This window comes from Olea europaea, chromosome 16 (assembly GCF_002742605.1).
Source record: "Olea europaea var. sylvestris chromosome 16, O_europaea_v1, whole genome shotgun sequence".
Lineage (NCBI taxonomy): Eukaryota > Viridiplantae > Streptophyta > Magnoliopsida > Lamiales > Oleaceae > Olea > Olea europaea.
Genome location: NC_036252.1, coordinates 8,094,646 through 8,122,279, shown reverse-complemented (window position 1 = coordinate 8,122,279; position 27,634 = coordinate 8,094,646). Strand labels below are relative to the sequence as shown.

Here is a 27,634-nt window from a genome sequence, read left to right as displayed (position 1 = left end):
GAAAAGATGCCACACCGTGGACTACTAGTGCCAAAATGGGAAGAACAGCGACAAGGCTAATGCAACTAATTCGAAGCATCCAATTACAGAGTAGGATTAGATGAGCAAAATCCGTATCATATCCGACCAGTGAAACAGTTTCTTGTAAGTTCCTTATTTGTTTGTTGGATCTTACCAATATTTTCATGTCTTATTTATTTTATGATTGAGCTCAACAATTTGATTTTCAATTTTCTCAACCTTTTCCTGCGTATTTTCCATCGAAAAACCAACCCACTTCTACGGAAAACACTGCCAGAATATCAGATCCATAAATTTCTAAACGGGCAGGAATCTCCGAAATTTCATCACTAATGCTTTGAGGATCAATAAATCGCAACCTGTAGCTAATGACATAAGCTTTCTCCATGATATATTTTAACCTGTAGCTCAACCTAAATCTTCATGGAATCCCTCTTTAAATTTTCAGAGGACAGAAATTCAATAAAATTATCTAATACCAGGATACATCATTCTTTCTTTTTGCTTATTACGAATTTCTACTTTTATCAAACAAAAGCTATAATTTACTTCTTGTCCATAAAAAATTATAAATGCAATTTATATGAAGCTTGTTAAAGTGATCGGTAGAAAACATGGTAGTATCCTATCGCAAATCTCGAGCTCATTTATTGCAATAGAAATATCCTAAACCTTGGACCCCAAGTAAGCAATTTCACTTTTCTTATCTCTTTACTCATCACACAAATGAAAGCTTTTCTTGTAATTTCCTTGCACGCTTATACATTTCCTCGTCATATCTCAAGATTGTTCTCAACAATTTAACTTTTAATTTTCTAGACCTGGCCTATAAGTTTTCCCTACCTATTTTCTATTGAAAACAGCCTAGTTATACAATCCCACACTCCCAAGATATTTAATCTGTACCTTTCCAAGCCTGAAAGCATCTCCAAAAGGAAGAGATCTTGGCGGAATTGCCCCAGTTATGGAATTGAGCACAATTTTGCAAAGAAATGGCCCCACTTGTTTCTCATGAATACATGGGAAATATACTCCATATCATTTGATTGAATAGTTGGCCCAGCTTGTTATTGTCTGAAGAAACCATCCACTTCAATTTTTATTTTTGTACGAAAAAGCAGACATGAGATAAAAATTCATTATTTCACTAAGATATCGAATATGATCTAATATTCGAGTTGATTCTATTTCGTAAGCTTTGAGAATCATTAAATTGCAACCTCGAAGCCTTCTCCACAAAAGTTGTAAAATTTACTTTAGAACCCATAACTGAACCTCGAAAACAACTCTCTTTAAAAGATTTTGTAGGTTGAAAATTCAATAAAATATTTATTTATTATTATTATTATTTTTTGATCGGCAAAATAATCTGATATATTGATACTTCTTTCTTCTGCTGATTATATAATTCTACTTTTATCGAGGAAATACCATAATTTCTTTTGTCCAATATGATTATTTTTTGTAAAATGCAATGCACAAGAATTTTTATCTTTAATCAATATGAAATACTTTCGAAATTTGTTGAGGTGATTCAAATACAACACATGATATTATATTAATGCTACTCTTGAGCTCATTTATTTCTAATAGACATTTTTCATTCATAGGAAAACAAGTTCCGGAAACTTTGCCTGTTATCATCGATCGTACCAATGTATAGAATACTATTTTTCTTGTCAGGTGAGCACTATAGGGAATTTATGGTGCACGCTTGACACTCACACTTACCTATTAGATCATTCTTCAATAAAATCACATTCTACCTTGATACATAATTCTTATATTATTCTGCTTCTATGAGAGAGAAATTATAATTAAATTTTTGTCCATTAAAAAATAATATTTGATAAGTGCAATGCACTTAATTATGTGCGACCTATAAGAATTTTTATATATCTCACCAATCTCTCTGTCCCTCTTATTTATCTTAAAATTGTGCGCAACAATTTGATTAATAGTTTCCTATACCTGGCCTTACGTTTTTCCTACTATCTTCAATGATACCAATCCATTTATACCACCATCTCACAGTGCCCGAAGATCAAATCCATACTTTCCAAGTCTCGATGCGTCTCCAAAATGTCTTCGGTAATGCTTTTAGGATCATTAAATTGCAACCTCAAAACTTTTGCTACGACAATGGAAAAGGATACTACAAAACCTATGCCTAAACACTATACGAGAACTCTCTATAAAGGTAAAAAATTCAACAAAATTATCTAATACCTCTATACGTCATTCATTCTTTTTTCTTGTTATATACATCCTCTTTAATCAAGGGAAATATTATAATTTACTTCTTATACATTATAGGTAGTTTTCAATGTGCAATGTTTGTGCTTCTCACGTGCGACCCATAAGATTTTTAAACTTTATTTTTAAACTTTAAGTGATAAAAATACTTATTAAGGTAATTCAAATGAGTAATATTATTTGCAGTCTCTTACTACTATAGTTGTCATACGTAACGTACATGTAGCGGTTAGTGATTTGATGTATTAATATGGTAATTTTTTATTGTCTCATGCATTAAATTATTAAACCGTCATATATACACCACATAAGGTTAAGGATAGCAAAAATACCCGTCAAATTCAATGCCCGTGGGGCCCGTCTAGAACAAGGCGAGGATTACTGACTTAATCAGGTCGAGGAGGGGAATTCCTTCCCAAGGCGAGTACGGGCAAAGGGGGCCCCACCTCGTCCCATTTAATTTTTTTTAAGAATTCTATACTTTAAATGAAAAAGTCCCACGAAATTTTATTAATTCTAATAAAATATGGCAACTAAGATTATCAAAGAAATATGATAAACAATAAAAACCTTAGTTTACTAAATATATTCGAATAATTTAACTTTTAAAAATATTAATTAATTAATTAAAAATTTTAATAACTATATTATTATCTCCTTGAATAAATGGGAGTAATAAAATGAATTATGAAAACTATTAAAAAAATTTAACGGGTATGTAAACAAGGCAACCCCCGACTTAAACGGGTAACGGGGTGGGAAAATGCCCGGTGGGAAGGGGGTGGGGCAATTCGCCACTTTACCATTCCTACGTAAGACGACTACGATAGTGAGAGATTACATTTAACATTATTCAATTCGAATAACAACAATTGATATTATTATCTTATGACTATTCTTTATCTCATTGTTGCAAATATCCACTTTAATGCGGAAAAAAACTATAATTTAATTGTTGCCCATTATGGTTAAATTTTTACAAGTACAATGCACTTGCTGCTTGGATGTGACCAGTAAAATGTTTAGACATTTAGTGATACAATACTTAAGAAGCTTGTTAAGGATATTAAAATAAAACATGTTATATTTATCTTATTGTAACTCTTGAGCTTATCGATCGTTAATAAATTTTTCTTTTCATACGAAGGGAAAAATTACAATCATGCAATCATTAGCAAACTATTTTACTTAACAATTGCTTTGAGAATTTTGAGGGTTATAATTTTCCTTAGAGAGAGGTTGAGAGAGTGATCAAAATTTGGTAATTAATGGTATTGTTAGTAGATGTAAGGAATTTTCCAAATAATGTAAATTCGTGTTCTTCATTTCTACATGTTTCATTGACAGGTGAAAACAATTAAATTTAATCGCCTACTTTCTGGCATTGTTATTTACAATAATGGATATCAAGTTTTTAAGAGAGAGATAGGACGGAGGTGAGCGAATGTGTGCAATTTATTAATAACATTTGGTAACATGCAAAGTTTAGTTGATGCGTCATTTTTATTTTATTTTTTTAATTTAAGGAACAGTAAGGAGATTGGAAGCTAGGGATAACATATCTCGACTCCTTCCGAGTATATAAAATAAAAAAGTCAATGTTTGATTTTCAAATCAAGGCACCATGTCATTTATGGAATATGTCTTACCTAATTTTTGCTTAGCTTATACATATGAAAAAAATACGTCACTAACAATAGAAAAATAACGTTAATATAGTTATTTATTGGAAAGTCTAACGAAATTAACTAGCAATTTACCAATTTATTTTCTTTTTCAAGTTCTTCTCAAATACCTATTTTATTCCCCATTTAACTTATTTTCCTTTTCTTCCATCATTTTCTCCAACCAAACACGCCCTTGTATTCCTCGCGGACCCAACCCAGTAGCCGCTTTTTCTGAAAAAAAGGAAAATACTACATTTTCTGCCTTCATGCGGAACTCATAAAACTTTGGAAAAATTGCACCGTTGATCTCAAAGCAGCTATCATTTTAGTAATTTGGATCCTATCATTTAAAATTGAGCAAGTTGATCCTCAGTAACAGAAACAATACAAATCTTTTCAAAATTGTCATTGCACCTACTAGTTTGGAGAACTTGTACTAGTGCATCCAACTTTGTAAAGCTAAATTACATTTCTCAACTAGGGTCGATGTTCAAAAAAAAAATTAGAAGTAATGTATGTTATATGACGGTTACATCACATCTTATGCTTCAATCGAATTTATTATACGAATATAATTTAATATTGATTGTAAAATTATAATGAATCACCAATGATCAACTTGCTCCTTATTTAATGAACAATGCAGGTTAAAGTTATTAAAGATCAATTTGTTGGATCTAAATAAACAATTATAATGACAATGGAGGATATATTTAAGATTCATTTGACAAGACTTGTGCTCTTAATTCTACTTCTTGAAGAAGAGTTTTAAGGAAAAATCATCCTAAACAATTTTTTTGTAAAAAGTTCTTCTAATCAGGCATAGTTTTTAAAAAGTATTCAAATATACTTAAAAGTAGATTCTTAATATTAAAAGCAGTTTTTGACTTTTCAAAAACCCTACAAAATAGGCATTTACTGATTTTTAAACATAGAGGATGAATTTGCTATTATTTCAATAGATTGGAGACTAATGATGCCATTTTCCCTAAAAGTTCTGTAGGGAAACAACGTCTCTCCCTCTTCTGAAATTTTTTTTTTTTTTTGGTTCAAATAATTGATTATTAATTATTTTTATTCCATGAACTTTGTTAGGTGGGGCACTGATGTACTGCTTTTTCTGGATCCTTTTGACATGCTATCTATAGAATTCTAGATTCTTGGTGGGGTACCGCTTTTGGTGCCGCACACGCTTCCATTGGTCGATAAGATGTTTGGATTTTTATCCCAATGGGTGACTGTACACCAAAAGCAAACAACAGTAGTAAAAAACGGTGCAGAAAAATAAAGAACACCATAAATTGTTCACTCAGTTTGGTCAAGCCTAATATGGGGGCCTCAAAGGCAAAAATCGAGCTCATCACTATGCAAGAACCACCTAAGAGAGAGCAAAAGTTTGATTACAAGATTGAGATCTCAACCAAAACTATCTACAGATCACCAATCTAACAAAGACCTCACAAAAACATCTCCTAACCGACACTTGACCTGGACTCAAAAATAGTATATGTTTTACAGTTTAAAACCCGACCAAAGAGGCCAAAGACACCGTCTGAAAAACTCAAAATACCAGCAATAGACCAAAAAATCCAAACCACCGACCACAAACCACAGGTCAAACAACAACAATAACGCCGAAAAAGGAACCAAACTTGATCTAAAGGAATCGCCAGAGAGAGAGAGAGAGAAGGAAAAAATACCAAATGAAGAATGAAAAGTCTCTCTCTCAAAACCGGACTTAAACCATATTAACAAAGGGGATCTAAATCTTGGCCATCCAATTTTAATCAACGGTCCATAATAGTGCAAAGAAACACAAATCCAAGTGAAGAGGAAACAACCAATAAAAGACTGCCACGTGGACGGCCAGTAAGAAATCGTTTTATCACTTGAAGAATCGCATTTTGTGGTTTTGGAAACACTTTCACATTAGATTATCCAGCTTGGGAATGGGATTGGGCTCTTGTACTTGGTCATATTTGGTTATGCTTTCGTTTACCAAAGTTGTTATTGGAATTCTTTGGTGCAACTCAAGCTTGTAGTTTATATTAGAAATAATCAGGATTGACATGTTGATCTTGTTGTCGGTGTCAGGTTGGAAAGTCACACAGTAGAGCGATACATGTTCCTTATATGTTTATACATTGCCTCTTCATTCGTCTTATTTATCTCAAGACTTTCTCAACAGTTTAACTTTTAATTTCTATAAGCTTTCCCTGCCTATTTTCTATTGAAAACAGCCTAGTTATACAATCCCACACTCTTGAGAAATCAAATCTATACCTTTCCAAGCCTGCAAGCATCTCCAAAATGTCATTACCAGCTAAGGAAGAGATCTTGGTGGAATTGCGCCAAATATGGAATTTAGCACAATTTTGCAAAGAAATGGCCCCACTTGTTTCTCGAGAATAGATGGGAAACATGCCGAATACATTTGATTGAATAGTTGACCTAGCCTCTAGTTGTTTGAAAAAAGCCTTCATTTCAATTGATATTTATTCACGAAAAAGTAGACATGAGATAAAAAAAAAAAAAAAAAAAAAAATCCAGTTTTTCATTAAGATTTGGAATATTGGTCTCGAATTCAAGTTGATTTTTTTTTGTAATCTTTGAGAATCATTAAATTGCAACCTTGAAGCCTTCTCCACAAAAGTGGTAAAGTTTACTATAGAGCCCATAAGTAAACCTTGAAAACAACTCTCTTTAAAAGATTTCATAGGTTGAAAATTCAATAAAATAATCTAAAAAAAAAGATACTTCTTTCTTCTGCTGATTGTATAATTCTACTTTTATCGAGGAAATTCTATAACTTCTTCTGTCCAATAAGATTATTTTTTGATAAATACAATGCACAAGAATTTTTATCTTTAATCGATATGGAATACCTTCGAAGCTTTTTGAGGTGATTCAAATACAACACAAGATATTAAGAGCATGTTTGGTAGAGATTTTAATGCAATTAAAATCAATTTTTTTATCGTTATTTCACTATTTTAGCCATTATTTTTGAATTCTTCTTTCACAGGTAAAACCCAATTTATTTCTAACGGTTAAAAAATCAATTATCAAAATTCTTACCAAACAAGCACATATATTAACGCTACTCTCGAGCTCATTTATTGCTAATAGACATTTTCCAAACAATTAAATATATGTCTTCCTCCTTCCAAAGATTATTGGTACTCTTTGGGGCCCAAACCCAATTCCAAACTTCCACCTTATAAATCACACCAAAGTTTCCTAACTTTCCTATGTGGGATAAGTATTTGGAAAATCAAATTCTTCCATAATCCTTAGTTTATGTGGGTTACTTTAACACTTAATATTTTATTCAATTTTAAATGATTTTCGATAAATAAATATATCACGTTAATCATCTCGCGGAGTAGAACGTGAATATGCTAGGTCCCGTATTAATTAAAAGGTGGGTCCCACTGAAATTTGGGCTCAAAGTTGACCCATTAACCATTTTTTCCAACACCACCATCTCACACTGCACGAAGATCAAATCCATACTTTCCAAGTCTTGATGCGTCTCCAAAATGTCTTTGATAATGCTTTTAGGATCATTAAATTGCAACCTCAGAACTTTTGCTACGACGATGGAAAAAGGATACTACAAAACCTATAGCTAAACTCTCTAAAGGTAAAAAATTCAATAAAATTATCTAATACCTCGATACGTCTTTCATTCTCTTTACTTGTTATATAAATCCTCTTTAATCAAAGGGAAATACTATAATTTACTTCTTATTCATTATAGGCAGTTTTCAATGTGCAATGTTTGTGCTTCTTGCGTGCGACTTGTAAGATCTTTAAACATTAAGTAATAAAAATACTTGTTAAGGTAATTCAAATGAGTGATGCTATTTGCAATCGCTTGCTGTTATTGTTGTCCTACGTGACGTATATGTATCGATTAATGGTTTGATATGTTAATGTGGTAATTTTTTATTACCTCATGCATTAAATCATTAATTGTCACGTGTGCACCATTTAGAACAATTAATGTAGTAAACGATTGCAAATAACATTATTCAATTCAAATATAACAATCAATATTATTATCTTATCACTATTCTTGATCTCATTTATTGCAAATATCCACTTTAATGAGGAAACAATTATAATTTCATCATTGCCCATTATGGTTAAATTTCCTACGACGATGGAAAAAGGATACTACAAAACCTATAGCTAAACTCTCGAAAGGTAAAAAGTTCAATAAAATTATCTAATACCTCGATACGTCATTCTTTTTACTTGTGATATAAATCCTCTGTAATCAAGGGAAATACTATAATTTACTTCTTATTCATTATAGGTAGTTTTCAATGTGCAATGTTTGTGCTTCTTGCGTGCGACTTGTAAGATCTTTAAAAATTAAGTAATAAAAATACTTGTTAAGGTAATTCAAATGAGTGATGCTATTTGCAATCGCTTGCTATTATAGTTGTCCTACATGACGTATATGTATCGATTAGTGATTTGATATGTTAATATGGTAATTTTTTATTACCTCATGCATTAAATCATTAATCGTCACGTGTGCACCATTTAGAACAATTACTGTAGTGAACGATTGCAAATAACATTATTGCAATCGCTTGCTGTTATAGTTGTCCTACGTGACGTATATGTATTGATTAGTGATTTGATATGTTAATGTGATAATTTTTTATTACCTCATGCATTAAATCATTAATCGTCACGTGTGCACCATTTAGAATCGCTTGCTGTTATAGTTGTCCTACATGATGTATATGTATCGATTAGTGATTTGATATGTTAATGTGATAATTTTTTATTATCTCATGCATTAAATCATTAATTGTCACGTGTGCACCATTTAGAACAATTACTGTAGTGAACGATTGCAAATAACATTATTCAATTCGAATACAACAATCGATATTATTATCTTATCGCTATTCTTGATCTCATTTATTGCAAATATCCACTTTAATGAGGAAACAATTATAATTTCATCATTGCCCATTATGGTTAAATTTTTACAAGTACAATGCACTTGCTGCTTGGATGTGACCTGTAAAATTTTCAAACATTTAGTGATACAAATACTTACAAAGCGTGTTAAGGTCATTAAAATAAAACATGTTAATATCATAACTCTTGAGCTTAACGATCGTTATTAAATTTTTCTTTTCATTTGAAGGGAAAATTTATAATCGTGCAATTAATAGCATACTATTACTTCCCAATTGCTTTTAGAATTTTGAGGGTTATACTGTTATAGTTTTCCTTAGAGAGGTTGAAAGAGTGATCAAAATTTCGTAATTAATACTTAATAGTATCGTTAGTAGACGTAAGGAATTTTCCGAATCATGTAAAGTGCATTTTGTTAATAACATTTGGTATCATGTAAAGTTTAGGGATAACAAATCTCGACTCCTTCTGAGTATATAAAATAAAAAAGTTAATATTTGATTTTCAAATCAATGTACCATATCAATTATGGAGTTTGTCTCACCTAATTTTTGCTTAGTTTATACGTATGAAATTTTTTTTTTTAAAAAAAAATGCGGCACTAACAATAGAAAAATAACATGAATATAGTTATTTGTTGAAAAATCTAACAAAATTAACTAGCAATTTACCAATCTATTTTCTTTTTCTAGTTCTTCTGTTTTATTCCCCATTTAATTTATTTTCCTTTTCTTCCATCATTTTCTCCAACCAAACACACCCTTATATTTTCCACGGACCCAATCCAGCAGCCGCTTTTTTTGAAAAAATGAAAAGTACTACAGTTCTGCCTATATACGGAACTCCTAAAAGTTTGGAGAAATTGCACCGTTGATCTCAAAGCAGCTATCATATTGGTTCCTATCATTTAAAATTGAACAAGTTGATCCTCAGTAACAGAAACAATCCAAATCTTTTCAAAATTGTCATTGCACCTACTAGTGTGGATAACTTCTACTAGTACATCCAACTTTGCAAAGCTAAATTACATTTCTCAACTAGGGTCGATACCTTATGCTTCAATCGAATTTATTATTCTTAATATAATTGAATATTGATCGTACAATTATAATGAATCACTGACGATCAATTTACTCATTATTTAATGAATAGTGGAGGTTAAACTTATTAAAAATCAATTTGTTGGATCTAAATAAACAACTATAATGACAATGGAGGATAAATTTAAGATTCAATTGACAAAATTTATGTTCTTAATTCTACTTTTTGTAGAATATCCTAAATGATTTTCCAGCAAAAACTCTTCTAACTCGGCAAAGAATTTTTAAAGAAGCATTCAAATATACGTAAAAGCAGGTTCGTAATCTTAAAAACAGTTTTTAACTTTTCAAAAGCCCTACAAAATAGGCACTTACTGATTTTTAAACACTGAGGATGAATTTGCTACTATTTCAATAGATTGGATACTAATGAGTAATGATGCCTTTCTCCCTAAAAGTTTTGTAGTTAAACAACGACTCTCGCTCTTCTGAATTTTTTTGTTCAAATTGATTATTAATTATTGAATTTTCTGCATATCCATATGGATTCGATTCTTGTCGCCGATTCTCGAACTGTTTGTCCACGCTCAAGCATAATTCCCCCAGCTCATTTCAAGAATTTGCCCTGCATCCTCGCATACTTCAGCCGGCCAGTTTTCAGAATGTCCGTTGTTGCTTATACTTCCGCATCACCCTGCCGACGGCGCCAACTGTCTGAACTTCGCCGGAAAGCCGCATTTTCTTCCTTTGAGACAGCCGGAACAACCAATTCCGTGCCCGTAAGCTCCTATTTGTAGAAATTAATTATAAAAAAGATCTTTATGTACTGAAGCTAATTAGATCAGTTGTTTATGATGTCAATGTATGATGAGGTCGGAGTTTGTAAAGTAAATGTTTGTTAATTGTTAGTATGCTTACTTGAAGTGGATAACAATATTGTACTTGTAGAAACCTAAGATCGTTGGCCGTTCAATGACTTTTCAAACTTTTTATTCCATGAACTTTGTTAGGTGGTGCACTGACGTGCTGCTTTTTCTGGATCCTTTTCAGTGGATCACCCTATCTTATATGTTTGACATGCTATCTGTAGAATTCAAGATTCTTAGTGGGTACCGCTTTAGGTGCTGCACGCGCTTTCATTGGTCGATTAGCTTATCCAGCTTGAGAATGGGGTCGGCCTCTTGTACTTGGTCATGTTTGGTTCTGCTTTAGTTTAGTTAAGCTGTTATTGGACTTCCTTGGTGCAACTCAAGCTTGTAGTTTATATTAGAAATAATCAGGATTGACATGTTGATCTTGTTGTCCGTGTCAGGTTGGAAAGTCATATAGTAGAGTGATGTGATCAATGGTGTAAGGCTATCATACGCTAGCTGTAAGCTAGAATGGTTTAGTTTAGCTCAATTCTCTTTCAGTGGTCTTTACACAAATTACTTTAAGAAATAAGAAAGTTCCGCCCTTACACTACAGCATTAGCTAAGTAGCTAAACATGTTTTGCAACATCATAGGATTCCTGTCACATATGCTGTGAAAATGATAGGGATGAGGGAATTTATTCTAAGAGAGAATTATCTCTACGTCCAAAATAAATTGACTAGAACAACTGACATGACGAAACACGGGAAAAGAATAAGGAAGTGTCAAATTGATATTCTGATAGAAACATCAGTTCCCATCCTAAACTATTTGGAATTAGGTGAAACAGCCAATGATTTTACTTAGGACCTTTCAAATTAATCAATGTTGGACCTTTCATCTTTTAGGGAAAGAAACCATTTTGATAGTCATTGCATCATTGAATAATTGACTTCTGCATTTATCCATTTGTCAACATTTTAAGTGGATAGGAAAGAAGCAATTACTAGCATTGGAAGAAAAGCTCAGTATATCACATTTTTAATAGTGTCAAAGGATGCTATACGGAAAAGTGACACTAAATTATGGGCTATGAATTCTTGGGCATGATTATCCAACCCCAAGCTTGCCGGGAATAAAGGTTAGCTTGTTGTTTGTTGGGGGAATTTAGATACTGCTATGGTCTATTGATAGCAGTGCCAGTTCTATCTGCTGATGGTGCTTCTATATTTTCATATGTGATGTAGAATTGAATACTAAGCGCATGCCCATAAAATTAATCAAGTCCACTGGGTTGCTCAGCTCATTTATGAAGCTTTACATAACTTTGTCCTTGAGTGGTTTCTAGGTCTTACCCAAACTACAATTCAAATTTACCCTTCGGCACTAGTTTGTGGTTTGTCTATTCTGCTATTCTGAATGATTGTCCTAGTTTCTTTCTCATTATCTCTCTTTGGCACAATTAAAATTTAAAATGTTAAACTTTTGTGCTTGTGTGAGTGGCTTAGATGAAGAGACCATGTGGTTTTGAAAGATTGCACTTAATGGCTCGGGCACCAAGATGAAATGCATTGTGCGGGCACTTCATTGTCCCTGAAGAATTGATCATCTTTTTTGATATATAGGGTGATTTATTCTTCAAATCTATCATTTTTAATTTTCTTAAGAGCCGCGGCTTGAAGATTCAAACGATTAATTTTATTTGGTGCTCAATTATCCTGCAATGATAATGGAGCCATGAGGTACTCACTTTGCTTCTGTCACTGGGAAAAGTATTCTCCTCATTGGGATGCACGTGAGTGGAGCTGAGAATAGATGAATAGTTGAAAAAACTTATTGATCGAACTTGCGTGGAATCGAACCAAATGCGTTAGTTGAAGTTTAGCTAATTTAAGCAAGCCAGGGGGGAAATTTGAGATTTTAGCTTCATTAGCAAAGAGATCCATCGTAGAACAGAATGTAAGATAAGTATATATATAGTTGCTCTATTAGTAAACCTGTTGTTGATTGTGTCAAAGTCCTTAAAGCAGAAAGGATCGATTGATAAAACTTCATGCATTTAAGAGAATACGTGTTTGGTTTCCAACTTTCTAAGGGAAATTTAAAGGTGGTCATCTTCATCCTTGTTTAATGGCATTTATGTTGCCTTAGTCTATATTTTTATTTTTGTATTCCAATTTGCAGCCACAAGAAGGGATGTATGTCGTCGGTGATTTTATGACAAGAAAAGAGGATTTGCATGTTGTAAAACCTTCGAATACTGTTGATGAAGGTATCTCTGACCATTGTTCTGAATTTGTGTACTAGTTTATTTTTTTCATTCATCAGTCTTTCCTGTTTTTGTTCAGCATTGGAGATGCTAGTGGAGAAAAGAATTACAGGATTTCCTGTGATCGACGATGACTGGAAGTTGGTAACATCTCGACTTTCTTCTGTCCGCTTTCTGCTTGATATGGCTTTCCACTACTATAAAAGCTGCACACATCATTTTAGATTAGCCTGTGTGAATTTACAGCTAACCCCTTGGGCATGGGCATGTGCTAAATTAGGGGTGAAATTTTATTTTGCTGCATTCATGGGTTAAATAACTGTCTGTCCAAATAGTCAAGGAGAATGGTATGCATTGAAAAGCAAGATACTGTGATAAAATATGATCGTATGACTAAGTGGCAGAGTAGAAAAGTTCACTTTCTGGCTTGTCAGATCATCTTCTGTAATGTGATTTGAATTGCCTTAATTTGCTGGATAACCGTTAGTTTTTATTAGATGGGAAGAGCATTGATCCTCTAAAACAGTAACAGACAGTTACGGTTTTTGATGATATTATAATCTATATGCCTGGTGGTTGATCATTCCTCTGCGGAAGGTTGACCATTTAGTTTACTTTTGGAGTTCTTTTCTTTCTTTTTCATTTACCTTCTTTACAAGTCAATGCTCATGGACTGTAGATATTTGCTGCAGGTTGGTGTTGTTTCCGACTATGACTTGTTAGCACTCGACTCCATCTCAGGTATAACTGAAGTTTCGAAACCAAATTAGATCTTTAAATGGAAACTATTTCTTCCATCACTATTTCTTTCGTCACTTTGATTAAATAAGTGTTTTACTTAATTATTTTGAATAGTAAGGGACATCAGTAATCAGATGAGGTACTCCTCCTTAGTGACAAGAGGTGATCTAATTTTTGAAGCAAAGAGAAAATGGGTTAACAAATACTTTGGTTGAGAAAACCACTTGGCAGCATAGAAATTTAAATTTCTTCCATTTCCCCCATATAGGGCTGACGAAAAAGCGAAAAAAATAAAATAAAATAAAAAATAAAATTGATATAGAGAGAGAATGATTAGACATGATTAGTGAACATGCAGCATGGATCTTTAAAAAAAAGACGTAAAATGTTCGACTACTTTGATGAGGTTTCAGGACTTCTGCACAGCAGTAAAGAGTTATCATTCTATTGAAAATCAAAGTGGAAAAAAATTATATTTAATCTAAGAATCATTCCATGCTGTGGATTCAGAAATTAGCATTATTACCATCTCGCAAAAAATACACTTATAAATATTTTGCCTGGTGACCGGTATTTTGACATGAAGATTATATCTTGGCAACTAATTTTCACAATTTTGCCTGGTGGTAGGTATTTTGGCATGAAGATTAAATCTTGATGATTAATTTTCATTTTTTCTCATCTGTGAATCTTAGGCGGTGGTCAACCTGACACAAGTATGTTTCCCGATGTCGACAGTACTTGGAAAGTATGTGAAAACTCTTCCTCAATGTTTCAAATTCCCTACATTTATTGATGTAGTAGTACGTTTTCTTTTCATTCATAGGGACCTTTTATTAAGCTCTTTGTTCTAGAATAGTTGTGTATTATTGCTGCTTCGATTCTGGTTATGCAATTAATACATACTGCAAATCCTGTGCTTTGTTTCTGCCTTTTATCATATTTAGGCCCGTAGTGATTTTTTGCCCCAAAAAATTGATTTTTTGACCGTTATTTTACTATTCAAGCCGTAATTTTTGACTTCTTCTCTCACATGTGGACCCCACTTTTCTTCTAACGATCAAAAAATCAATTCTCAAAATCCCTACCAAACGGGCCCTTAAGAGAAGTAATAATAGGATGAATGAATTAGTAATTGCATAGAATGAATTGATATAACTTCCAAATTTGTATTATCGCAATTAATTCCCTAGACACTGTTATATCTGGCATTTGACATGTTTAAATCATACCAAACTGAGTCTGCCCTAAGAGAGACTAGGTTATTTTAAACTGGGTGTGATGTGAGAATACACTTATGCTTTCGGATTGCAGTGCTAGTTATGTAACATTTTTTGGTGGACTGATTAGTGAATCCTCAACTTCTTGGTAATATATACATAGTAATTGTTTTATGGGCTTCTCATTTCTTTTATATGTTATGGCAGACATTTAATGAGATTCAGAAGCTACTCAGCAAAACTAATGGGCAGGTCGTTGGCGACCTTATGACCCCTGCTCCCCTTGTTGTTCATGAGAACTCAAACCTCGAGGATGCTGCGAGGTACTAGTTTTCTTTTTCTTTCCTTTTTTTTTTCCCCAAGTTATGTTCCTTAGCAACGGAATTAAGTCTTCAGCTTATAAATTCTTTCCTGTAAGAAGTAGCAGACTACTCAAATATATGTTTCTTCTGATTTAGATTATTGCTGAAAACCAAATATCGCCGGCTGCCGGTTGTGGACAGCAATGGCAAACTGGTAATGTTATTCTATTTTGTGTTCTTTACTTGGATTTGCTTAAATTTATCAGCAGCAAGTAGTTTCTTACTGGTACAAGTCTTTTACTATATGAAAGGTTGGCATTATCACACGGGGAAATGTGGTTAGAGCTGCCCTACAAATAAAGCGTGCTAGCGGCACGCTATAAATTCTGGACCAAGAAAGTAGTATCATGGCAAATCAATTTCGGCATCATATGAAATGTGCGATATGGTTCTTCAGCTTCTTGGTTGGTCCAGTTATAGTATAAGGTAAAAATTATTCCGTGATTTCTCTCGCAAGAGTTCCTATTGGGCAATCCAATTCACTGTTTGGATTTTAAGTTGTTTAGGAGGCCCCATGACTCGGAACTTTATTCTTATGCAAGCTCGTGCCTATAAAGTTAGTAGTTATAAGTGTACTTATTTTGCATTTGTTAGAATATAGAAATTCTAGCTGAGATATTGGAGATCTGCCTCTTATCACTACGAAAGTTTACTGAGAACGATCTCTCTCCAAGGCCTCCCGTGAGCGCCCTTATAGCGAGTTTAATGAGCCTCTATGTATTTGACCGTCTAATTTTACTCTTTAGTTCTTCAAACTTTGTTATGGAGGTGAGTTTCTTGTTCAGTTTTCATCTATATATATATATAATTCTTGTCACTTTATAACACGAAACGAATATGTTCAAGCTCTGACAATATATTTTAGAGTACGATTGTGTAATAATAATCAATCACAAATAACTCCAAGAAAACAAAGTAATCTAAACTCTAGCAAAACAAATGTATAATCCGCAAGAAAGAAAGAAAAATGAAGAGTAGCTTTAAGTGTATTTAGTTTCATTAACCTTCAAATGATACAAGGAGTAGGTATTTATAGTGTTACATATAAAATGGTGTCCATTGGATGGAAAATACACGTGGCTTTGTCTTCTTAGCCAAAGTATCCAATCCTAGACATTCATTTGAACTCACTGGCTTGTGGTGCGTTTAATACTCCTGCAGAGAGTAGTCACCCTACAACCTAAACTAACAAGATTTTGACATTTCATTTATTGCAAAGGTCTTATCAATTATTCCAATGGGATATCATTCATAAATTTTGGATCCTCACGTATGAGACGTCACTTGATGACCTTGGGTTTTGATTTTGACTTTTGTCGAGCTTCATCACTTCGACAGGTAGACAAGCTTGAGCCCCTTGGATGTAACTTCCAGCTTCGTCATTGACAAGTGGCTGCTTCGGCGAGTGTGGCTTCGGGGCTTCAAGGGTCAATTGTGGAGCCCATGTGGCAAGGTGTAATAATAATCCTCTAAGTCTATGTATTGTTATTTATATCATGTTGGACTTCAGCATTTTGGGCAAGTGTTCCTGTCATGGTCAAAGTTTTACCAAGCACAGTTAGTATTGCACATTTGATGTTTGTTTTATTGTCATGCATCCATAGGGATTGTAGTATTTATCTTATCTATTTATAAATTAAATTTCCAATTTGTCACAGTATACTGATGCAACAATTTTGGACGTATCCCTAATTTTGACAAGAAAGTGCAGCTAGCAACGGTCTTCTCGACTAGGGTTTTTTCAGTTCCTTGTAGAACTTGATACATATATTAAGGTTTCGTTTAGTACTCATTTTTTTCAAAATATATTTTTCTCTCTTCTTTTTAACCACACATTCTTTATTAAAATAATATTACTTTTAAATCAAAATTTTTTCCTTATTTTTCAACCACACATTTCCCATCAATTTACTATTTAAAAATACATTTTTACATAAAAATGTCTCCCAAACACAAGTTAAGTGGCCAAGTATATTTGGAAAGCGTTTATATATTATTCAAATTATAAATAGATAGAAAGGGTTTTTCTTTTTTAATACAGAACTCTTTAAATTTTTAAAACATTGCTGCTGGTAACAAACAAGCAAAATCAATGTAACACAAAAAAAAGAAAAAATGACAATGACGTCATTATGAATTTTACAATTTGGGGCGTTTGATTCTGACATGAGTTATTTAGGGGTAGCGTCTCACTAAAAAATGAGCCGAGCAACGAAAATCTCGTACCAGATGCTCTTCAACTCCTATTTGTTGGCTCATAAAATGGTTGAGCTATTTCGTACCCAAGCTATCCAGCTTGCTTACGAGTATGCTCGTAATCTTAAATGAAAATGCTTCTTCAATTAAAAAAAAAATGGGTGAGATGTGAACAGGTTTGTATTCGCTCGCCCATTTGTGAGCGCGAGTTGGTTCACATGGTGGGTGAAGCTGAGCTTGACAATCCATGATCTAAGTGGCTCGACTCGGCTTATTTAATATCATTATATGCTATAGATATCGAACGATATTTAGCAAGTCATATGTTGAGAAAGGTGATTATATCAATTGCTACAATTTTTATTTATTGCCCTACATTTTAATTTTATCCTTACTTTTTAAGGTTCCCTTGAATCTTTGGTATTCAAGTTCGTTGGATTCCATTATACCTTCTTTCATGGATAATCATCAATATTCCTCATCCTCTCCTCGATAGCTATCATTATGCAGTGCAATGCAGCTTGTAACATTTACTAATTGTCACATTAATGTCCTTACTTTCTTGTGTTATGTTTTATTGTCAACATCCTATTGATCAGACTATCTTATCTTTCTTCTATTTCCTCAGTTTTATATGCGTTAGCTCAATTTTTGGGTCGAATTCAACAAAATCAAGGATTTTTTTTCCCTAACGCACAACATAGAACCTGAAAGGACTAAAGGAGTAGTGAAATATAGCAAAGAAAAATAAAAATTGAATAAAAGTTAAGATATAAACTAATCAAACTTAAGAACAAACAGTCCTCAACAACCATATCAAAAACTCGTTATTATAAGTGTCTGCAAGAGTACGATGTGATCAACAAGTAATAAAGAGTAAGTAAAGTATCGTTTCTACGAGGACCGTAAATGTAAGGATCATGGCAAGCAATTGAGTTGATTACTAACAATTTTTATGTATTCTAACTTCGATGGAGAAACGAGTTTGTTTGATCGCAAGAGGTATGAAGCAGAAATACAAATGATCTGTTTTTTATCATTTTTTTCAGAAAAATGTTAACAGTACATAATTCCCTTTACTTAAGGGTGTCCACTCTCTCACATGAGGGTGGACCCCACATGAATAAAATATTCGAGTAGGCCTCCCATGTGAGAGAGGAACACCTTTATGTACATATAATTATGTACTAGTAGCATCTCTCTTTTTTTCAACACCCAATACAGATTATATGCTTAGCTCCCTGTCACTAAATCCTACAAATAGTTTTACCCGATAGGTTTGTGGGGTTTTTGATACCCAATAAATCCCAGGCTATGATGTTAACGTGTGTTAATATTATTTCATAAGCATGGGCCGATAAATGAAATAAATCCAACAACCAAATTCATAAGTTACACCCGACCCAATTGTATTCCTTCTGGATGGCTTGAATTTTGGTCTGTTTACCTTTTTAAAAGCCCAACTTAAAGCCTACCCCTAGAGTATATATATGGATATAACCCTAGCCTCTTTCTTATGATGTTTTGTGAGACTTTGTGTGAGAAAAAAGAGAATCCCGGCTACCCTGTGAAAAAACAACCCCTAGAACACCTGTTTACTTTGTGTAATTGGTGGTTCCTTCATAGTATGCCTTTATGGTGTCTTCTCCTAGCCTTTGTAACCACAAATCATCATCCTTTCTTGTCCCTACGTGGATAAGATTGAATAGCAATCGAGGAGGTGAATTATATTGATTGTAGTTTGGAGCCGGTTGTATTGATTGTTGGTAGAGAAAGGTACGTTGGACTGAGCCTAGAAAATCACCGTTTGAAGATCTTTCAAGAGAGCTTCCGCAACAATTGGTATTAGAGCTTCAAGGTGAAAGTTTTGGCTCGTGAAATCTACCAAAAAACGTCCAGAAATCAGATCGAAGAAGCTGTCCAAATACTATCAAAATCAGTCTCCGTTTTTTGCATTTTCTGATCAATCCAGAAGGACTTTAAGAAAAACCGAGACCACTGACTTGATATGCAGGAGGAGGCGCACCCTGCAAGCAGGCTTGACGGTCATCTCCGGCGCGTGTGGACCACGCGCAGAGAGGAAGAGACGCGCTTGAGGGCGCGTGGGAGGAAATTTCGAGAAGGTCCCTTTAGGCAGTCTGTTCCTCATATTATTTCTGACATTTTTCTTGTTGAAAGTTTTCTGTTTCAGGGTACACAGTAGAATCTGGACAGCGTTGTTCTTCGGGCGTTTGGGACTCAATCATGATTTTTTGGTTGCTACAGTTTCCAGAGACTTTAGGACGAATAGTGGTTATCCTAAAGTGGTGAATTCGAATGTCTCGATATTTACAAACCTTCAGACGTGTTCCGCTAGGTATCGTGTTCTTTGCTTTTTATTATTGCAGTTAAAATTAATGTGTAGGTTAATTATTTATTTTTCGCATTAGAAGTTATCGTGTGGGGTGATGTTAGGTTTAAGGTAACCATTGCTTGTTGTTAGACCTAAGAATTACATGTTAATTATCTTAAATTCTATGTAAATTTGTCACCAATTTTTCTACACTGATAGGATTGCATGTGACCTTAGGAAAATTTACTTGACTGTTCTATATGAATTATGTGTCAGTACTTTGCTTGTGGTCATTATTTGGTATTGTTGGCATCTATAGGTCTAAGACAAATGCAAAAAATAAAATATGCTTTAACTGTGGTAAAATTTGGGTATAGTTGAAAGAGATTGTCTTAGGATGATAATAAAAGGTAAGATGAGAATAGAGACAAGGCGAATGTGACTTTAGGGTCGAGTAGTGATCCTAGGGAGGTTTATTGAGAGAATAAACCTGGTTCTTGCATTGCATCTGTGTGTAATTCTTTCTGCATGTATGTGATCACTTAATTTTGTTGCAATATTGATGTTACACTTTCAACTTGTTTGATGTGTGTAATTGCATGATTTGAGGGTGATCTTGTTACTTTGTGTAATATGTTTACATGCCTAGTGGGTTGAATTTTGTGGCGTACTCTGTTTACTTTGTGAGTGGTGTGAGAGTGCGGTAGTGAGAAAAAAGTTGGGCAGTCGTTTCTCTCCTTTATCTTTGTGAGCCTGTGTAGTTTGTGAGATTATGTGAGGCAGCCATGTTAGGGTTATATTCTTCCTCTTTGTGAGCCTCCTTTGTGAGTGTTGTGAAGTAACCGACTCTTTCTTCGTTTTTTCTTTGTGAGTGCCACTTTCGCCGTTTTCTTTGTGGATTTTTGGAACTTTGGTGATTGGAGTAACCTTTGTGGTCACCGAAAGGTGTTAATTTTCCATAGTGAGTTTGAGATGCATTAGTAGTGTGTTGTGTGTTTTTTGGTAAGGTGAAGTAAAGATGCCTAGGGGTACATGGTGGCTTGTACCGGGGATGTGGAGTGTGACATTTGGATTACGAGTGGAGATGTGATCAAAATGTCTAGAATCTTTTATCTGGAAAGAGACCCTGATCAGGTGGAGTGTGTGAGGGGCACTTCTATCACTTCTATTAGGTGGAGACCCATTATTCACGTAGGTTGGAAGAAGTGATGTGGAGATAGAGGATTATCCCGTGGACTTAGGATCTATTGTGACTTGCCAGTTAGGCATGAGTTGAGTGATTTGTCTAGTGAGCTTGGTGGGCAATGAGAAGAGATATGTGTTCTCGAGGTGTGAGCAACACGGAATGAGATATGATAAGTGCGGTGAGATCTTTTCTTAGGGTCATTTATACATGTGTTGCATATGTGGTTGACCGTGATTTGATTGATTTGGTGTTAATTTATGGTTCTATGTGAACGTATTTTTTGAAAAGATCTGTGTGTGTTATCCTATAGTATATCGTCATCGCACGTGTATTTACTCTTGATTGTTTACTGTTAAATATTTGCTTCTATTTGGCTGTTTTTGACCTTAGTCCCAGTGAGTACATGGAGTAGGTATGGTATGTGTGTCAAGTTGGAAACACGAGGTAAGGTCTGTGATCCAATTTTATTGGCTACCTTGATTATGCAAGTGCTAACTGTGTGTTTTGACTACTTGCAGATTTATTGGGTATCAAGGTGGAGATTTGTTTGGTTTTTGATACTCAATAAATTTCGGGTTATGATGTTAACGTGGGTTAATATTATTTCATAGGCATAGGCCGATGAATGAAATAAGTCCAACAACCAAGTCCATGAGCTACACCCGACCCAATTGTATTCCTTCTCGATGGCTTGAATTTTGGTCCGTTTACCTCTTTAAAGGCCCAACTTAAAGCCTAACCCTAGAGTATATATATGGATATAACCTTAGCCTCTTTCTTATGATGTTTTGTGAGATTTTGTGTGAGAAAAAGGAGAATTCCGGCTACCCTCTTGATGAGTGAAAAAACAGCCTCTAGAAGTGTCCAAAACACCTGTTTACTTTGTGTAATTTGTTATTCCTTCATAATATACCTTTGTGGTGTCTTCTCCTAGCCTTTGTGACCATAAATCATCATCCTTTCTTGTCCTACGTGAATAAGATTGAATAGCAATCGAGGAGGTGAATTATATTGATTATGGTTTGGAGTCGGTTGGATTGATTGTTGGTAGAGAAAGGTACGTTGGACTGAGTTTGGAAAACCACCGTTTGAAGATCTTTCAAGAGAACTTCCGCAATATAGCGGAAATCACTCGATAAATCTTGATTCCTAGCTTAGAAACAATCAAACGAACACCGGTTTACCTCGACTCAACCCGAGACTTTCGCCTTACACTTTGGACTGCCCAAACTTTCTCAAACCCCACAAAGGAGGAGGGTGGTGGTGTTAGCAATCTACAAAGGTATGGAGAGGAAGAAGAAGTTATCACAATGGTTGAATCTCACTCACAACCTCACATGGCTTCCATTTCTCTCGGCTGTCTCTCTTCTCGCAACTCTCATCTCCATTGCTACAACACACACACACCACCACAAAATGGTTGGGAGATAAATACATATATATAGGTTAGTTTAGGTCACTCCAATTAGGCCTAGGGTTCACTAAGAGGGCTACCGATTAACCTAAACTAATGGGCCAATATTGAACTCTATATTAATCACTAAATGGTCCAACTAACCAAATAATCATCCAAGCCAAACCCGAGTCATCCAAAAGTGTAGTTCGTCTCCGAACCGAGCCAAGTCCATAATATCGATAAATAATCCGACAACTGTTTTAAATCATCGCCCGAATTATTGGGTATCAAAAATCCAACAAGATTTTTCTCCTAATTATGATTTAATAGTACACTCTGATCATAATTCAGACAAGAAATGACACGCATACATGAGTACACCTATATTCCACATGGTAAAAGTTCAAGTATTAAAAATATCATTTTTTCCACGAAAGAGCAAAACAGGGTAACAACAGGGAGGGACTCAAAGATGGCCGTAAAATGTGGCTTTTGCCTAACAACCTACCCTACTTTCTCTATCTCCATGTTATATGATTGATTATCAATGGCATAACTAACCATCAATCCAATTCTAATTGTCTACTTTTACCTTCTTTTTTCCCTCCTCTTTTGGCACAAAATATATCATTATTTCCTTTTATAAAACTACAAGAATTGCATATTTATATTTGAACTGATATCTCGCTTTTTCTGTGTTATTAATGTTGACAAATATGCATCAATAAACGATTTAATTCTATTTATGGCGTCAAATGTTTGAGCTTCTCGACGGACGAGAATGAAGGTGGAATTTCTCGCAGTCACTATTGGAAAATCATTAATAATTGGATTATGTTAACTTAGCGTATTGTATTATACTAGCATGTTAAAATATGTATAAATAAAATTGCACTATATGTACTTTGTCATGATTTAGGTAATCTTTAATGAGGGGATTACAATCATTTAGATAATCTTTTCCTTTTTCATATATACTATTATTTGCTTTTTGAACAAAGCTCCTCACAAAAATCATTTGATTAGTAAGATGCACTATCAAATAATGGCAATTAGGACTTTTTGAATTTTCTACTGAAAGTTAAATGGAGTTTTTATGTAATAGGTACCTTTGATAATAAGTAAAAATATAAAAAGCATGTGGCTTAGCCATGTTCGAGCCTCATTTTTTTTTCAAACTCATTTTAACACATTCTTCTAATAAAATAATTTAAACATAAATTAAAAAAAATTTCTTGCTTTTTAATCACATATTCTTCAAAAATTACTTTTTACAAAATCTATTCTAAAAAAATGAGGCTCAAAAATGGTGATATAAATATCTTTCTTGTAATATTAAATTTAACGAAGGGGAAAAAAATCAACCCACATTTTGTATGTGATACTGATGCTAGCAACGATATCAAATGTGCTCGAGAATTACAATAGCTAACTATAATGAACCTTCTATTTTAGAAATTGATACAAGATAATGTCCCTTTTTTGGGTTAATTAGTTAGGTGATTGACTAATTCGGTTTATAGGTGCATAGCCTAAATATTGCAACACCATGATGAATCGTTAACATCCTCATTTTTCACCCAAAAAAAAAAAAAAAAAAAAATTTTTTTTTTAATTCATTTTTCACCCAAAAAAAAAAAAATTTATTTTTTAACCGTTATTTCACTATTCCAGCCGTTATTTTTTATTTCTTCATTCACAAATGAGACTTACTTTTCTCTTTAACAGTCAAAAAAATCAATTTCTAATAATCACTATCGAACAGATCCCAATCACTGGCAAGAAATAAACAATACATTAGACCATATTAAAAATAAAGATATAAATCATGTCACTTCCTAAGAATATTATAGAAATTATTAATTAATGATGTCAATTATATGCTCTACTACAAATTTTGGATTTTCTTTTTATTACATTTCATCAATTGCCTATAAATAATATACAATCAAAATACTCATGTTGACTTGTACTTTAGTTGGAAATTCTCATCTATCATATCGCATAGTTACCACTAATTCCACTCGACTTTAATAGAAAAATTCACTTTTAAAATCATAATACAATGGCATTTATGGCTTTTATGCATTTTTCTAATTAAATCCATTTGAATTTTTATGAAATTAATTCCTTTGGAATAAGTAAAAATCAAAAACAGGAACTAATGTCTCACTATATATGAGTTAACCATGTTTTAACTTGAAAATATGATATTAATATTAGTGTCGATATCATTTATAGCCATGAAAATAAATAAGCCCTTGTTAGTGGAAATTAAAATCAAAATTTCAACAGATTTTGATAAGAATTGTGTTTAAAAAATTGTTAATCACATGAAATATGTTGTTAAGCTTAATTGTTGATTTTGATTTAAAATCCTTATCAAATAGGAGCTTATTTAGAAGTTGATATGTACGAGAGAAAGAATGTTACTATTGATAATATCCTCATTTGGTGCTAAATAAACATGTTTTGTTAAAGCATTTACCAGATTTTATGTGTAGAATATCATATGGAATAGAAAAGCATTAAAAAGAAGAAAATTAAATTATAATCTTGTCAATTTTGTAAATTCATTAATGTGTTCTAAACACATCATATGCTATAATAATTATTTAAATCTTTAATGTTATAGAAATTCAAGATGTCATTCAATGCCCTACTTTAAAAAGTAGGATTCCCATTTATTGCATTGCGTCAAGTTTTGCCTATAAATAAATAATTCCGAGTACAAAGTCCAATGCTTATTCACACCTTCATCGAAAATTTTCATCTATCATATCGCTTACTAGCACTAATCCCGCTCGACTCTACTCAAAAAATTCACTTTCGAAATTTGACAATAATCATGTCATATCGAGAACCAAAGTAGTACAAAATAATTCTAAAGTTTTTCACAAAATTTAGCCTTTTTCCTCCACGTACTTTATCTTCTTTAATTTTACACCCTAGTCCCACTCTAATATCAAATTATTTCTCCATTATTTGATGACATAAAGAAAAAGATAAAGGCAAAGTTTTGAGAGAGAAAGTGAATTCCCAGTTTTTGAATTTGATGAAAATGAAAACTAGTGCAAAATTCATAGTTTTACATCCTTCAATGCACAAACAAAGCAATGGTGGATCAGTAATAGCTTCATCTCACCGGAGTTGGTTCCTATTTTTCTTGATTTTTTTCATATCTGCTTTTGTATTCATTTTCTTCACCACCAGGGAGGCCGCCACCACTGCTAGAACAGCCGCCGCCGCTTCCAAGGGTGTATTACCAAAACCCATCTTTGATACACTACTTCACTATGCTTCTATGAATCCAACAAACATCACCGGTCGCATGTCATCCGCCGAGCTAAAAGCCATCGCCACCGTCCTCCGTCGCTGTGCCGCTCCATGTAACGTACTTGTTTTCGGGCGCAGCCACGAGACCCTCCTTTGGAACTCACTCAACCAGAATGGGCGCACAGTTTTTGTCGATGAAAGCGCTTACTTCGTCTCCGTTCTCGAAGAAAGACACCCAGAAATCGAAGCTTACGACGTCCAATACGCTACCCAAGTCAGCGAATTATACGATTTGATAGAACATTACAAATTACAGGTGAAAAATGAATGCAGGCCAGTTCAGAATCTTCTCTTTTCAGACTGCAAGCTGGCCGTAAACGACATGCCGAACCAGCTATACGACGTCCCATGGGACGTGATAGTGGTAGATGGGCCAAGTGGGCACTCCCCATCGTCGCCGGGGAGGACGCCATCGATATTCACTGCCGGAGTTTTGGCTAGGAGCAAAAGGGGCGGCGTAGAGAAAACCCATGTGTTTGTGCATGAATTTGAACGAGAAGTGGAGAATGTGAGCAGTTTTGAATTTCTGTGCAGAGAAAATTTGGTGGATACCATAGGCTCGTTGGCGCATTTTCTTGTGGGAAAAATGGAGGCTACTGAGTTTCAGTTCTGCCCTAATTCTGAATCTTCTTCGTCTCCACTTAAATCCCTTGAAGATGATTGAATAAAGTATTGATCAGGATTTGCTCTTTTATTTCTTTCTTGATCAGAAACTGCTAAGCATGTTTAGCTATTATTGGCCTAAAATTATGTTTTTACAGTCGAATTAATTTGACTTATCAAATACTGCGAATCAAACTGGCAATGCACTGTAAAGTGTAATATTTATACATTTTTAAATGATATATATATTAATTTACAAGCATTATGCAATCAACTTTCGCATTTTATTTATTTATTTTTAGTTTGTAATCGAAAATTAAATTTATTTTTTCTTGTTTGTGGAATTTGAAGATCAAATGCATATTTCTTACGTAATATGGTACAGTCATACAAAACATTGTTTTGCAGTGTTGTCAAATTTCATAGTTTTTATATGTTTAAGAAATGAAATAATACCATCAAATTAAACTTATATTGATGAAGTAAATCTTTTTCCTCTTCATTTTTATTTGATTTGCTTTGTGAAATATCTAATTCAACGTGGAGAAATAAAATCAAAATAATTATTTGTAAGGGTTTTTAGTTTCTTAAATTATCCAACTTTTAATAGGTTTCCCAAAAATTAAAAAAAATTAAAAAATAAAAAAAATTCAATACAAGTGGTGCAAAGAAAAGAAAGGCTGCAAAACTTTATTTAGTGTCGGTGATGGGCTGCAAAGAAATGCGAAATTGACGCTATCTTTGGCTTTACTTTCATATTTTCTCTCAGATTTCAATTAAAATTTGGAGCATGTTTTTCAATCCATGACTAGGGTTTGGCAAAAAAGAACTACCATATGTACAGAATTTTTGTGCAAATTTGTTGAAAAAAATGAGTGACGGTTTTTTGACCCTTAATTTGAATTCTATCAACATATCTGTAACCTATTTCTGTACAAGTAGCAAAATTGTTGGCAAATTTTCCAAACTCAGACAATTCAAATTAGTTCAAAATTGTCCTATCACTTTAGTTCGATCTTAAAAAGTAAAATTAACACTTCATTAATTATTGAATCGGACATGTATTTGTCCGGCCAAGTTCTTAAAGGGATTGACACAATTTGATATCTAAACGAGCTACAAAAGTTGGTTAGTTTTGTACCACAATTCATTTTTTAAAAGGAATCTTCAAGTATTCGACTTGGAAAAAAATCGACATATTTTGACATC

The 27,634-nt window shown here is 33.6% G+C and overlaps 2 protein-coding genes across 2 annotated transcripts; both read left to right on the top strand.

Annotated features, from left to right (window-relative positions):
- Positions 1 to 10,411: 10,411 nt before the first annotated feature.
- On the top strand, positions 10,412 to 16,167 carry LOC111411997 (CBS domain-containing protein CBSX1, chloroplastic-like). The gene is made up of 8 exons (XM_023042714.1): positions 10,412 to 10,710; positions 12,969 to 13,056; positions 13,133 to 13,197; positions 13,746 to 13,794; positions 14,490 to 14,542; positions 15,222 to 15,337; positions 15,473 to 15,530; positions 15,628 to 16,167. Exons 1-8 carry the CDS (start codon positions 10,474 to 10,476, stop codon positions 15,697 to 15,699), a joined length of 738 nt encoding a protein of 245 aa, XP_022898482.1. The 5' UTR covers positions 10,412 to 10,473; the 3' UTR covers positions 15,700 to 16,167.
- A 9,079-nt stretch (positions 16,168 to 25,246) lies between these two features.
- Positions 25,247 to 26,513, top strand: LOC111411996 (protein IRX15-LIKE-like). The gene has a single exon (XM_023042713.1). The coding sequence runs from the start codon at positions 25,542 to 25,544 to the stop codon at positions 26,484 to 26,486; it is 945 nt and encodes a 314-aa protein (XP_022898481.1). The 5' UTR covers positions 25,247 to 25,541; the 3' UTR covers positions 26,487 to 26,513.
- The last annotated feature ends 1,121 nt before the right edge of the window (positions 26,514 to 27,634 follow it).